The sequence below is a fragment of the Coregonus clupeaformis genome, chromosome 8 (assembly GCF_020615455.1).
Source record: "Coregonus clupeaformis isolate EN_2021a chromosome 8, ASM2061545v1, whole genome shotgun sequence".
NCBI lineage: Eukaryota > Metazoa > Chordata > Actinopteri > Salmoniformes > Salmonidae > Coregonus > Coregonus clupeaformis.
In genome coordinates, this window is record NC_059199.1 from 23,043,168 (window position 1) to 23,058,470 (window position 15,303).

The following is a 15,303-nucleotide window of genomic DNA, read 5'->3' on the forward strand; positions in this document are numbered from 1 at the left end:
AGAAACACATAATAACTGTCAATCTCCCTCGGTCTGGGGCTCCATGCAAGATCTCACCTCGTGGAGTTGCAATGATCATGAGAACGGTGAAGAATCAGCCCAGAACTACACGGGAGGATCTTGTCAATGATCTCAAGGCAGCTGGGACCATAGTCACCAATAAATCAATTGGTAACACACTATGCTGTGAAGGACTGAAATCCTGCAGCGCCCGCAAGGTCCCCCTGCTCAAGAAAGCACATATACAGGCCTGTCTAAAGTTTGCCAATGAACATCTGAATGATTCAGAGGAGAACTGGGTGAAAGTGTTATGGTCAGATGAGACCAAAATGGAGCTCCTTGGCATCAACTCAACTCGCCGTGTTTGGAGGAGGAGGAATGCTGCCTATGACCCCAAGAACACCATCCCCACGTCAAACATGGAGGTGGAAACATTATGCTTTGGGGGTGATTTCTGCTAAGGGGACAGGACAACTTCACCGCATCAAAGGGACGATGGACGGGGCCACGTACCATCAAATCTTGGGTGAGAACCTCCTTCCCTCAGCCAGGGCATTGAAAATGGGTCGTGGTTGGGTATTCCAGCATGACAATGACCCAAAACACACGGCCAAGGCAACAAAGGAGTGGCTCAAGAAGAAGCACATTAAGGTCCTGGAGTGGCCTAGCCAGTCTCCAGACCTTAATCCCATAGAAAATCTGTGGAAGGAGCTGAAGGTTCGAGTTGCCAAACGTCAGCCTCGAAACATTAATGACTTGGAGAAGATCTGCAAAGATGTGTGCAAACCTGGTGGCCAACTACAAGAAACGTCTGACCTCTGTGATTGCCAACAAGGGTTTTGCCACCAAGTACTAAGTCATGTTTTGTAGAGGGGTCAAATACTTATTTCCCTCATTAAAATGCAAATCAATTTATAACATTTTTGACATGCGTTTTTCTGGATTTTTTTGTTGTTAGTCTGTCTCTCACTGTTCAAATAAACCTACCATTAAAATTATAGACTGATCATTTCTTTGTCAGTGGCAAACGTACAAAATCAGAAGGGGATCAAATACTTTTTTCCCTCACTGTACAGTGGGGAAAAAATGTATTTAGTCAGCCACCAATTGTGCATGTTCTCCCACTTAAAAAGATGAGAGAGGCCTGTAATTTTCATCATAGGTACACGTCAACTATGACAGACAAAAGGAGATTTTTTTTCTCCAGAAAATAACATTGTAGGATTTTTAATGAATTTATTTGCAAATTATGGTGGAAAATAAGTATTTGGTCAATAACAAAAGTTTCTCAATACTTTGTTATATACCCTTTGTTGGCAATGACACAGGTCAAACGTTTTCTGTAAGTCTTCACAAGGTTTTCACACACTGTTGCTGGTATTTTGGCCCATTCCTCCATGCAGATCTCCTCTAGAGCAGTGATGTTTTGGGGATGTCGCTGGGCAACACGGACTTTCAACTCCCTCCAAAGATTTTCTATGGGGTTGAGATCTGGAGACTGGCTAGGCCACTCCAGGACCTTGAAATGCTTCTTACGAACCCACTCCTTCGTTGCCCGGGCGGTGTTTTTGGGATCATTGTCCTGCTGAAAGACCCAGCCACGTTTCATCTTCAATGCCCTTGCTGATGGAAGGAGGTTTTCACTCAAAATCTCACGATACAGGGCCCCATTCATTCTTTCCTTTACACGGATCAGTCGTCCTGGTCCCTTTGCAGAAAAACAGCCCCAAAGCATGATGTTTCCACCCCCATGCTTCACAGTAGGTATGGTGTTCTTTGGATGCAACTCAGCATTCTTTGTCCTCCAAACACGTCGAGTTGAGTTTTTACCAAAAAGTTCTATTTTGGTTTCATCTGACCATATGACATTCTCCCAATCCTCTTCTGGATCATCCAAATGCACTCTAGCAAACTTCAGACGGGCCTGGACATGTACTGGCTTAAGCAGGGTGACACGTCTTGCACTGCAGGATTTGAGTCCCTGGCGGCGTAGTGTGTTACTGATGGTAGGCTTTGTTACTTTGGTCCCAGCTCTCTGCAGGTCATTCACTAGGTCCCCCCGTGTGGTTCTGGGATTTTTGCTCACCGTTCTTGTGATCATTTTGACCCCACGGGGTGAGATCTTGCGTGGTCTTGTATGTCTTCCATTTCCTAATAATTGCTCCCACAGTTGATTTCTTCAAACCAAGCTGCTTACCTATTGCAGATTCAGTCTTCCCAGCCTGGTGCAGGTCTACAATTTTGTTTCTGGTGTCCTTTGATAGCTCTTTGGTCTTGGCCATAGTGGAGTTTGGAGTGTGACTGTTTGAGGTTGTGGACAGGTGTCTTTTATACTGATAACAAGTTCAAACAGGTGCCATTAATACAGGTAACGAGTGGAGGACAGAGGAGCCTCTTAAAGAAGAAGTTACAGGTCTGTGAGAGCCAGAAATCTTGCTTGTTTGTAGGTGACCAAATACTTATTTTCCACCATAATTTGCAAATAAATTCATAAAAAATCCTACAATGTGATTTTCTGGAGAAAAAAAATCTCAATTTGTCTGTCATAGTTGACGTGTACCTATGATGAAAATTACAGGCCTCTCTCTTCTTTTTAAGTGGGAGAACTTGTACAATTGGTGGCTGACTAAATACTTTTTCCCCCCACTGTATATAACCATAGCGGCAGGTAGCCTAGTGGTTAGAGCGTTGTTCCAGTAACCGAATCCTCGAGCCGACAAGGTGAACAATTTGTCGATTTGCCCTTCAGCAAGGCACTTAACCCTAATTGCTCCAGGGTCGCCATTGAATGGCAGACCCTGGCCGTGACCCCACTTTCCGAGGAATAGGATATTCAAAAAACACATTTCCAATTCACACATGCGTATTAATACAGACTTGTACATGTGTGAAATAGGACAAATGTAAGCACCCACCAAATTATTATTATTTATTATTATTATTATTATACATGCATCATGACAAAAATACTATTGCTATTTGCAATGGAAAATCCCAATAATCACAGAATTAAGTAATGCAATACAGTAATCTTGACTATTCTGGGTTTGTAATTTTTTACCTGTAATCTGAAGTCATTTTGCTAATGAATAATCTACCCCTCCGTAATCTAGCTGCTGCAGTATCATTATGATAAGAAATATGTGTGCCAGTGTGTATAAATATGGCATAATATACAAATTACAGGACATTATAGATTACATGGGAAATTACCTGAGGTTACGCAGGTTGGAAGTTGATCCCTGTGTGTGTGTGTGTGTGTATGTGTTACTAGGTATCAGGGTTCAGTAGGCTAAAAGTGATTGCCAACTATCTCAACCAACTCTCTCTCTCTCTTTTTTTCTCTCTCTCTCTCTTGCTCTCTTGCTCTCGCTCTGTCTCACTCTGTCTCTGTCTCTCTCTCTCTCTCACACACACACACACACACGGGCAGACACACACACACACACGGACAGACAGACTGACAGGAACGCACACATCAGGGATAAACCGCCAAACTCCACGTTTCCTGTTTCTGACAGCAAAGAGCGCACTGTGCGTTATCTGTCACAGAACACACACACACACACACACACACTCTTTCTCTCTCACACACACATCCAGCGGCCGCAGCAGCAGCCGCACAGGAAGAACTGAGCGCTATCATCAGAGAGAGAGAGAGAGAGAGAGAGAGAGAGAGAGAGAGAGAGAGAGAGAGAGAGAGAGAGAGAGAGAGAGAGAGAGAGAGAGAGAGAGAGAGAGAGAGAGAACCACACAACAACAAGCTCATGCTGGCTCAAGCTGTCTCTCGACTGATGGACCACTCTACACATCAAAAGTTGTTGTTGCTGGAGTTGTTTTTACAGACGAGAAGGGGAGAGAGGGAACTCTTACTGTCTGAGCATTGAGAGAAGAGAAGAGGAGAAGAGGACAGAAAAGAGAGGAGTGCAAAAGAGAAGAGAGTAAAAGAAGCATACCTTAGTCCCCTCTCTGAGCCCTGAGGAGAAGAAAAAAAAGAAACGTATTTTTCTGTTTTTAGTCTCTGATGGAATATCTTCTTCAGTGATGCAGATTGAACAGCCTGTGCGGCAGGACATGCAGTTCTACTACATGGTAAGTCTACGTGTGTGCGTGTGGGTGCATTCGCATATATGTGTCTCTGTGTGTGTGCTTGCCACACTTTTGACCAAAAGTAGTGCACTACATAGGGAATAAGATGCCATTTGGTATAAGGCTATGTTTGTCCTCCTAACTCAGTTAGCATTGCATTCAGCACACCTTTATCATGTTCCCCTTTCCTTATAGCTCTTCGTTCAATAAAACTCAATAAACCCCAGTGCCACTTCAGTCGACCTTTGGAACAATATTAAATTGTGTGTGTTTGTGCTTAGTGTGATTTTCGTAGTAGGACGTGGTTTTATATGACTATATCAATATACACTACCGTTCAAAAGTTTGAGGTCACTTAGAAATGTCCTTGTTTTCGAAAGGAAAGCCATTTTTTTGTCCATTAAAATAACATCAAATTGATCAGAAATACAGTGTGGACATTGTTAATGTTGTAAATGGCTATTGTAGCTGGAAATGGCTGACTTTTAATGGAATATCTACGTAGGCGTACAGAGGCCCATTATCAGCAACCATCAGTATTGTGTTCCAATGGCACGTTGTGTTTGCTATTCCAAGTTTATCATTTTAAAAGGCTAATTGATCATTAGAAAACCCTTTTGCAATTATGTTAGCACAGCTGAAAACTGTTGTGCTGATTAAAGAAGCAATAAAACTGGCCTTCTTGAGATTAGTTGAGTATCTGGAGCATCAACAATTGTGGGTTCGATTACAGGACAAAAATGACCAGAAACAAAGAACTTACTTCTGAAACTCGTCAGTCTGTTCTTGTTCTGAGAATTGAAGGCTATTCCACACGAGAAATTGCCAAGAAACTGAAGATCTCGTACAACGCTGTGTACTACTCCCTTCACAGAACGTCAACAGTGAAGAGGCGACTCCGGGATGCTGACCTAGGCAGAGTTGCAAAGAAAAAGCCATATCTCAGACTGGCCAATAAAAATAAAAGATTAAGATGGGCAAAATAACACAGACACTGGACCTTTTCTTTGCAACTCTGCCTAGGTCAGCATCCCGGAGTCGCCTCTTCACTGTTGAAGTTGAGACTGGTGTTTTGTGGGTACTATTTAATGAAGCTGCCAGTTGAGGACCTGTGAGGCGTCTGTTTCTCAAACTAGACACTCTAATGTATTTGTCCTCTTGCTCAGTTGTGCACCGGGGCCTCCCACTCCTCTTTCTATTCTGGTTAGAGCCAGTTTGCGCTGTTCTGTGAAGGGAGTAGTACACAGCGTTGTACGAGATCTTCAGTTTCTTGGCAATTTCTCGCATGGAATAGCCTTCATTTCTCAGAACAAGAATAGACTGACGAGTGGGTTCGATCCTGTAATCGAACCCACAATTGCTGATGCTCCAGATACTCAACTAGTCTCAAAAAGGCCAGTTTTATTGCTTCTTTAATCAGCACAACAGTTTTCAGCTGTGCTAACATAATTTCAAAAGGGTTTTCTAATGATCAATTAGCCTTTTAAAATGATAAACTTGGATTAGCAAACACAACGTGCCATTGGAACACAGGACTGATGGTTTCTGATAATGGGCCTCTGTACACCTATGTAGATATTCCATTAAAAATCAGCCGTTTCCAGCTACAATAGCCATTTACAACATTAACAATGTCTACGCTGTATTTCTGATCAATTTGATGTTATTTTAATGGACAAAAATTTTGCTTTTCTTTCGAAAACAAGGACATTTCTAAGTGACCCCAAACTTTTGAACGGTAGTGTATATAATACACTTTATGGGATACACAGTAGTTTGTGTTTAGTAGTGTTTTAATAACCTCAGATCGTCCCTGATCGTACCAATGATATGACCTCTCCCCTGATTAATGTATTTATGGTTCAGTGAAGTGAATGAATGCATGCCGCTGCTTGTAGTGGAGAGGGGATGAAACGATGGCCCTTACAAAAGTAACCCTCTCACATTGTCACATATAGCTCAAGCCTGACCCATGAAGCCCCTTGACTTTCTTCAAGAGTTTATGTGTGTTTGGCTAACCCTCAACCTTCCACCCTCCACCACTCACATACATCGCCGTCTTTTATTTTTTGGGGGAAACTGCAGTAAAAGTGCAGTAACTGCATTTGACTGTGGTATTTTAGATGCAGTAATTGCAGAATAACTGCAGTGTGCTGCAGTTGAACTGCAGGTATACTGCACTGTAACTGCAATTACACTGCAAAATTACTGCAGTAAAAACATTTGTTATTTTGGACGCAGTTTTGCAGCATACTGCAGTTATACTGCACTCTGACTGCAATCTTCTTTCGTAAGGGTTCTTTTTAGATTTGTGTCTGGACCATCTGTTTTAGAGCATAATTTAACCCAGGGATTACAAAACACATTCTTCTTCCTGGCAGACAGACAGACAGACAGATAATTTACCACTGAGACATGTTGTTTCTAGATTAACCAGTAATCTGCCATAGCTAAATCCATCAGGATGGAGTATTTTTACACTCTGCAATAATCTGCTGTTTTTATTGGTATGCACTCTAATATTCTAAATAGAATTGTGTGTGCCTGCGTGTGTGTCAATATTTGACGTCTGCTGCTGGTGGTTAGGACATTGCCTAACGTCTTGCCTGCTCAACAGTACAATGAACACCATCTGTTAATGGGAAAAAGTGGGAGGGAGGGAGGGAGGGAGGGAGGGAGGGAGGGAGGGAGGGAGGGAGGGAGCGAGGGAGGGAGGGAGGGAGGTGGAGGGAAGGAGACAGAGACAGAGGGAGAGAGAAAGAAAGAGGGAGAAAGAGAAAGAAAGAGAGGTGGGGTGGGGTGGGGTGAAGGTAGTGAGAGATGGAGGGATGGTGGGATGGAGGGAGAGATGGAAGAAGGGAGAGGGAGAGATGCAGAAATGAAGGGAGTGAGGTGGAGGGAAAGATGGAGGATGGAAAGAGGGGGAGAGGTGGGAGAAGGGAGGTGGAGGTATGTAAGGAAGAAGATAGTGAAGGATACTGTACTGTATGTATCCCTTCATTAGCGTGATTATAATCATACTCATTTAATGGATGCAGAAAATACATATAGACAGGTGCACAACAACCATCTTACTTCCCTGTTTCTTCTGCTTATTACGCTCTTCACTGTATTTATTCTCTCAGACAATCAGTTTTCCAATTATGTTACGTAATAACCTCTCTCGCTATGTAATACCTATATCATGTTATTCAATGTTGACAACATAATAGGCCTATAATTATATTGACATAATACAACATAATATTGATTGCCCTCCTACTCAAGTGGACATACTAATCTAACCAGGTGGTCTCTTAGAAATGTATTTTCTGTATTAACTGCTCTCTTACTACTGTATTTATGGTATCAGACGAAACTCAAAGCATATTACTGTAATGTCTCTATTGGTTGGCTATGGGCCAGAGTCCAGAGTAATCTCACTAAATACTTTCTCAAATTTAAATGATTGGAAATCTACTTTTCCTGTAATCCTGAGAAAAGTGTCAGTGGAGGTAGAGAGAGGAGGGAAGTAGGGGAGGTAGATTAACACCCCCCCCCCCCCTTTTTCTCGAAGGAAAAGTTGAGGTCGAAAAATATTTCTACCAGCTAACGTCAATAAATCAACCATCCACTAAAATCTACGACTCTACTGGGCTGGATACCTCTTCTTGATTTAGTGCTAACACACGCTCACACACACACCAACAGAGACGTTACTCTTCTGGAGCGCTACTCTGTGGAAAACGTCTTGGGTACATATCTACTTGTGTTTGCTTTACTCACCCCTCTCTAGATTTATCTAAAGGAGTTCGTCCCACACACAAAAAACACCCAGAGACGTGTGCAGACATAGACACACAGAGAGAGACCCGTACACACTCACACACACACACACACACACACACACACACACACACACAGAAAAACACACACACATATGCATGCAAGCACACACACGGATGCGCACATACACAGCATCACAGCCGGCTACAGTACTTTACGTTCTTCCAGTGTCTCTCTGGGCGATTAATCTCTCTGCCTTCTGAACACTCAGTCCCAGTTTGTGTTTGTGTGTTAGTGTGTGTGTGTGTGTGTGTGTGTGTGTGTGTGTGTGTGTGTGTGTGTGAGCGATGAGTCTCTGTCTTCTGAACACTCAGTGCCAGTGTCTCTGTAGCGTGAGATAGTGTACCATACACTCCAAAAGTGGTCTTTGGCTTTCCCTATAGCTCTGTGGAAAGTGATGTACATGGAACCAAAAAAGGGTTCTACCTTGAACCAGGGTTCTACCTGGAACCAAAAAGGGTTCTTCAAAGGTTACTCCTATGGGGACAGTAGAAGAACCCTTTTAGGTTCTTGATAGCACTTTTTTTTCTAAGAGTGTATAAGCATCTGGTAATACTTATAAACTGTAAATATTGCATTTCATTTAGTCTTTGTCCTGAGACAGGAGTTTTGAAGAAGCATCCTTAAATTGGACTTCTATCATCATCAAAGAGAGGTTGAGTATCTCTTTGCTCAATCATTTATTGTTGTTCATGGTTGGATGGTGAGCCACCCAGAAGCATCTCTTTGGTGCTGAGAGGTGCAAAGCAACTCAATGATTGACGGTTTCTGACTCACAATGTCTAAGTACAAATACTTCTCGTGCCGTACTTTACTTAAGACCTGTTTAGACGCCCACAGTCAGCAGGCTCAACATCAAAGCCCCATCTCCGTCAGTTTCCCCATTTCCCCTCTATTCCCAATGGAGGAATTCATACTGGACACAAAATAGCGTCCGTCTCTCTGTAGCTTTCATCACAAGATGGATGGCCATCCGTGTCTGTGGCACCAGAGAGGAAGAGGCGAAGCGATAGGTTTTATTCCGCCCAAAATCTGTCCACGAAAATAAGCCTACGAAGTGAGACATTTTTGTATGGAGAGTGTTGAATTTGGTCAACAAAAAATGTAATTGCTAATTTGCTACGTGAGGCTTATTTGATTGAATAGAAGTTTGTAATGGTCAGGTTGTTACGAATGCACTGACATAAGTGGATGCACATGGCATTTTGGCAACTTTGAAAAAAACTACTTTTTATCGGCGTTGTGCCTGTTTTCATATAGATAAAGGACTCATCACGGATATATCTGGTTTTAGCATGGACATTGCCATTGAGGGCTTCCACCATTTTAGTGTAATCAACTGGGTGGGGATTCCAATGAGTTGGGAGCAATCAGCCAATGAAGAAAAATAGAAAATGTACTACTTTAAAATGGAGATAACCTTAATGGCGCTGCCCATGCTGTCACAGACTTTATAATGACACAGATACAAAGATGAGTCTTCTATCTATCTCTATGGCCTGTTGTTCACATGCATATGTGCCATCTCATTGGCTAGAATGGTCCCACTTGATCTCGCCTCCTCCAGCTTGCCTTCCATCTTTGAGGAAATGTATTTCCAATATTAGAGCGGTCACTTGAATATCTTGTCAATATAATAGACAATCTTTGGTGGCACTGGGGCAAGGTCTGCCTCTTTGATGACCACTTCCTCTTTACCTTTGACCTCTACCTGTCTCTTCCTGTTCCTGTCCGTCACTCATTGTACGATCTGATATCCCTATGGCAGGGTTCCCCAACAGGTGACCCGCGTGTGGTTTTATTTGGCCCCCCAAGTTTTCAGAGCAAAACATTTTAGTTAAGTTTTTTTGTTGTTGTTGTTGGACATAATAGACTAAAAACACTAGGAAATCAGCTCCAATTGATTTTAATTTAAGAAATGTTCCAAGTATTCCCACGCATAATAGAGAGAAACATGTGATTGTATACAAATGTAAGCAAAGTTTGAAATGATTATGTTTTAGTCAAACATGATATCTGTTTGGGCTTCTTGCAGTCAATTTGGCATCTACAAATTATTTGTAATTATATTCTGGCCCCCCGAGCATCCACTCAATAAAAAAATTGGCCCGCAGCTGAATCTAGTTGATGATCCTGCCCTATGGTCTGACTATATAGTCTGAATAGGTCTCTAATCATTGTCATTCATTGATAGGTAAGCATATGGTCAACTAGAAGACTGTGCTTTTATCCAAAGGGACTTAACACATAATTCAGCCTGATTTGACCTATTCTTGAATCAAACCCACCCAACTAACTAAGCCATTGGCTCAATTATAAATGAAAGGTGTTCTATTATTACTCTCTTCCAGCCTCCCATGTAAAACCCTCCATAAAGAACCATTTGAGAACCGTTTTTTCTAAGAGTGTATAAGAGAAGTGAAAATAAGACTTTATAACTATTTTAATTGGATATAATTCAAGCTTTTAGAGAAGGATATAGACTTTTTCTTTATTTCTCTTGCTCCCTCTCTTTTCTAAGTAGAAAGGAGCTGCTGCTCTGAGGTCAGGGGTTATTTTATTGTGAACATGGAATGAGCTTAAAGCTACAGTCTGTGATCTGGTCAAAGAATCTGTTCAATGGTCAATTAAATTCTTGACATTTACCCATTTGTTGAATTTTCGAATTGCAGACTGTAGTTTTAATTCTGTTCTTTGGTCTGGTATTACATTTTACATTTGAGTCATTTAGCAGACGCTCTTATCCAGAGCGACTTACAGTTAGTGAGTGCATACATTTTTCATACATTTTTATCCTGTCCTATTAAGATTAGGACAGGATAATTGAATTCCAAGTTGATCTTAGAACACTTTGATAGAGCCAACTTCATCAGACAGAATTAAATACATTTGTCTGAGTTCCACATACCGACGCACACACACACACACACACACACACACACACACACACACACACACACACACACACACACACACACACACACACACACACACACACACACACACACACACACACACACACACACACACAGAGAGAGAGAGACAGACAGAGCAGCTAAAGACATCTTCTAAGAAGATGAATGAAGGAGTAATTCTCTTTAGTATCCAGTCAATCTAACTGTAGGGAGACCTGACTACGACTAGACTACTACACATGATCTATTGAATGAATATATATATATATATATATATATATATATATATATATATATATATACAGAGCATATGAGCGGAGTGGAGCGGGAGCGGACGGATTTTGAACAGAGCGCAGAGCGGCATTTTTAAAAGGACGGAGCGTCGCCCTATGTCCCGCTCCAATTTCGCTCGCTCACACCACGAGTCTGAAGCATGCTCAAGCCTGACCCAGAATCCATCTGTTTAATTTAATTTGTGTCGTCCATGAATTTGTATTTTATAGAGCGAGAGGAGCAGCAGCAGCAACAAGAGAAAAGGGTTGAGGAATTCAAAAGTTTATTCACTGCACGCAAAGGCCCAACCATAACAAGGGAGAGAAAAAGAGAGCTGGATGTAGCATTTTTGAAATTATTTTCATGGACTATGAACCGCTGAGTAAAGGAGAACGCGAAGGGATGCAACACTTCGCCAGCGCAGCTCAACCGGGCTACACCCCCCAAGAAACTATGATAAATCAGTACTTTACTTTGTCAAATTTACATCTGAGATGCCCCATTCACATGCTTCAGCTGGCGATCAAAAACGCCTTTAACGAGCACGACAACATTAATAGGCTGTTAGTGAAAGTCGGGCACCTGGTGAAAAGTGTACGCAAGAGCACAGAGGAAACCGACCAATTAGGTGTCCGCCCCACAAATGCCTGCGCCATTCGATGGAGCAGCCAGCTGCGGATGATTCAGTCGTTCATCCGGTTGTTCCAAAAAGACCCGTTATGGCAAAACAAACTCAAGTCTAATGTTGCTAACATCACCCTGAATCAAGTACGGCAGCTGACGCACCTTGTCAGTGTGCTGACACCACTAGCAGATCTCACAGACAAAATGCAGAAGGAGCTGGGGAACCTGGGGATGATCCTCCCTGCTGTCACAGAAATCAAATCCCTGCTCACCGATTACACTCACGCTGCACTTCCAATGTGCATCGCTGCTTTTGCAGAAACATTGGCAAACAACGTGTCAATTCGCTATGGAATATACTATACTGATTAACATCTCATTTTAGCGTCAGTGTTAGATCCCCGTTTCAAGACAGAATGGATAATCCGGGGAGATAAAGTAAGGCTGTGGTTTAAGCTAAAAGTGAAATACATGCAGATTTTGTTCCTTTTTTGGAGTGAGCGGGGGGCAATTTGAGTGGAGCGCGATGCAAACTGCGTTGAGCGCTGAGCGATAATGAGCGGACTGGCCTGATGTGGCTTTGAGCGGGGGGAGCGGAGGGGTGAACAGCTCCGTGAGCGAGGAGCTGAGATTCTCACCGCTCCACTCCGCTCATATGCTCTGATATATATATATATATATATATATATAAATACCAGTTTCTTTTAGAGGTTAAGAGATCATATTTTATCTTATTTAATAATGTTTTCTCTGAATATATCCACTGTCGTAACTCTATAGACCTCGGTCATGACCCTCTATCAGTGCATCAGAAGAGGGAGTAGAGAGGGCACACACACAGAGGGCACACACACACACACACACACACACACACACACACACACACACACACACACACACACAATAATCTAATAAGTATCAGGCTGATGCTGAATGTGCAGCCAAAGGAATGTAAGATAAACATCTCCAGATAATAGCAGAAATGTTGGTTGTGCGGTACACAAACATTCACACACACACCGCACGCACACACGCACAGACACACACATACACACACACACACACACATTAGTGCACTATATCGACCGGTATTGGGATAATCAATAATAGTTAGCATTGAGTTCAGGGTAAATCCATCTCAATACAATCACTTTTTGACAGCACCTTTTTGATTTGAACAAAACCTTCCATACATACAGTATTTGCCCATTGTAGAAGTGCTCACAAAGTGACTTTGTGGACGTGAATGCCAAAACATTCAAGAGATAAAAGTGTTCAAAGTTTACACCTTTTGCATACCCCACCCTACAATGAGACATTCATTTCTTCATTACTGTAAAAAAAAATTATGGTTGAGATTGATTTAATTTAAAAGCTTACAAACAGGGCTGTCAAACTACTTAATCATTTCTGGAAAACAATGTTGTAGCGTAGACCCTATTTTACATCATCTGAGGTTTTTGTGTTGTGCCCGCCGTCGGTTGAGACACAACATGCGCTTGAATACAGGGTGGGTGTCATGTTTTGGCTGATAAATGTACTAAAATGGGAATGAAATTGAAATTTCAACTTTCAAATGTTACCACAAAGATGGTTGGAGGTCCAGACATCAGAGAATGTTGATTTGAATGGGAATATCTGTTGTTTTAAATTACACTGTCAGTCCTCCATAGGAAACTGATTGAAATCATAGAAATATAGACAATAGAATATACATGATCATTTAAGTTGACATTCAACAGTGGGTGGACCAGCAGCCATCTTTGTGGTAGTAATTAGAAGTTCCAATTTAAATTCAATTTAAATGTAAATCGTGTACCAGATAAATTGCAGTGGCCATTCTATTAACTTTATTTCTATGATTGAAATGACACCCACACTGAATTCAAGATGATCTCACAACATGAAAAAAATCAAAGTTGACGTGTTTTTAGATAATTGACGATACATGTAAGAACAAAATGACATAAAACAATAATACAAAATTCTAGAACTGATCAAATAGTTTAACAACCATGTTTGTAAGCTTTTAAATTATATCAAATTCAACCGTTTATCTGTTCCAGTGATGAAGACATGGATGTCTCATTGTAGGGTGGGGTATGCAAAATGGGTCAACTTTGAGCACCTTTTTCTCCTGAATGTTTTGGCATTCAGGTCCAAAAAGTTACTTTCTGACCACTTCTTCCATTGGCAAACATTGTTTAAAACAAAAGGGATGCTGTCAAAAAGTGATTAAATTTAAACTGATTTACTTTTCAGCTAGCTTCCGTCCTCCTCTGGGTATATTGACTTCAATACAAAACCTAGGAGGCTCATGGATCTCATCCACTTCCATAGACTTATGCAGTAATAATGACAACTTCCGGAGGACGTCCTCCAGCCTATAAAAGCTCTTGCAGCAAGAACTGACATGTTTGTCCACCCAATCAATCTCGTACTGAAGCATAAGCTACAGCTAGCTAGCACTGCAGTGTATAAAATGTGGTGAATAGTTGACTCCAAGAGAGAGAAAGACAATAGTTGAACAGTTTTTAACAAATTAATTTCTTCCAAAATGAAGGAGAAGCAAGAGAGAAATAGAGAGAGAGAGATTGTCATTTTCTTTCACTTACTTAACTAGCAAATGCAGCTTGCTAGTTTAGCCTACTGAAACATCCTGCTCAAACAGAATGATGCTATGTTAGCTAGCTATGACTATCCAACACAACACTGGAACCCTTCCAAGTCAAGGTAAGCTTTTGGTATTACTAATTTATTGCCACCGGTGTAACTTCTTACTGACTGTACACTAACGTTACTGCATGATTGTAGCGGGTTTAGTAACACGTTAGTTCTATTAGCTATGCTGACTATGACGTTACGTTCGCTAATATGGTGACAACGATGTAGTCTGTGTGTAGCGGTTTTGGAAAGGTTTTTTCGCCTGGTCACATACAGCTGATGTGTTGTGCATTGAAGTCCACAAGCGAAGGGACAAGGTGAGAGGAGGAGAGCGCATAGAAGGAATACAGCGTGGCTGCTACGAAATTGAACTGTGTTTACATGTGATCAGGGGTGTATTCATTCAACCGATTCTGTTGAAAGAAATTCTTAAACGGAAGCAAACGGAACAAAACGGGGATAAACATACCTGAATTTGTCCAATAGAAACTCTTGTTTGCAACTGTTGGACTAATGATTACAACCAATATCAGCTAGGCGGTATTGAATGTCACTGTCTGTCCATGTGTCACTGTCTGTCGGCTCAAATTTGTCTCTCGACCTGTGTGCACCTGCGTTGTAAACTTTCATTCATAGGCTAGGTTGTAGCAACCTCATGATGGGTATTGGGGAAAATTTGAGTATCATGTAGTAGCCTAAACCTATCGCTGTTACATTGAACTGGGTGAATGGAATATGAATGTGCCATGCATCCAATATGCTGTAATAGAAATAAGGCCATGCTCATGAAAAAAATGTGTCCTCCCTCATCTTAAACGGCACTGACCGCCACTGATGCAGACAATTACATTGATGGAAGCTACAATCTATCTGCACTATAAAAGCTGATCTACCCCATAATTATTATTATTTT

The 15,303-nt window shown here is 41.6% G+C and overlaps 1 protein-coding gene across 1 annotated transcript in view; it reads left to right on the forward strand.

Moving 5' to 3' along the window:
* The first annotated feature begins 3,704 nt into the window (after positions 1-3,704).
* Positions 3,705-15,303, forward strand: part of arhgap36 (Rho GTPase activating protein 36) — a 113,365-nt gene continuing 101,766 nt past the window's right edge. Inside the window, exon 1 of the mRNA XM_041882637.2 lies at positions 3,705-4,092. Coding sequence (XP_041738571.1) covers positions 4,045-4,092 — 48 coding nt within the window. The 5' untranslated portion in view covers positions 3,705-4,044. The remainder of the gene's footprint in view (positions 4,093-15,303) is intronic.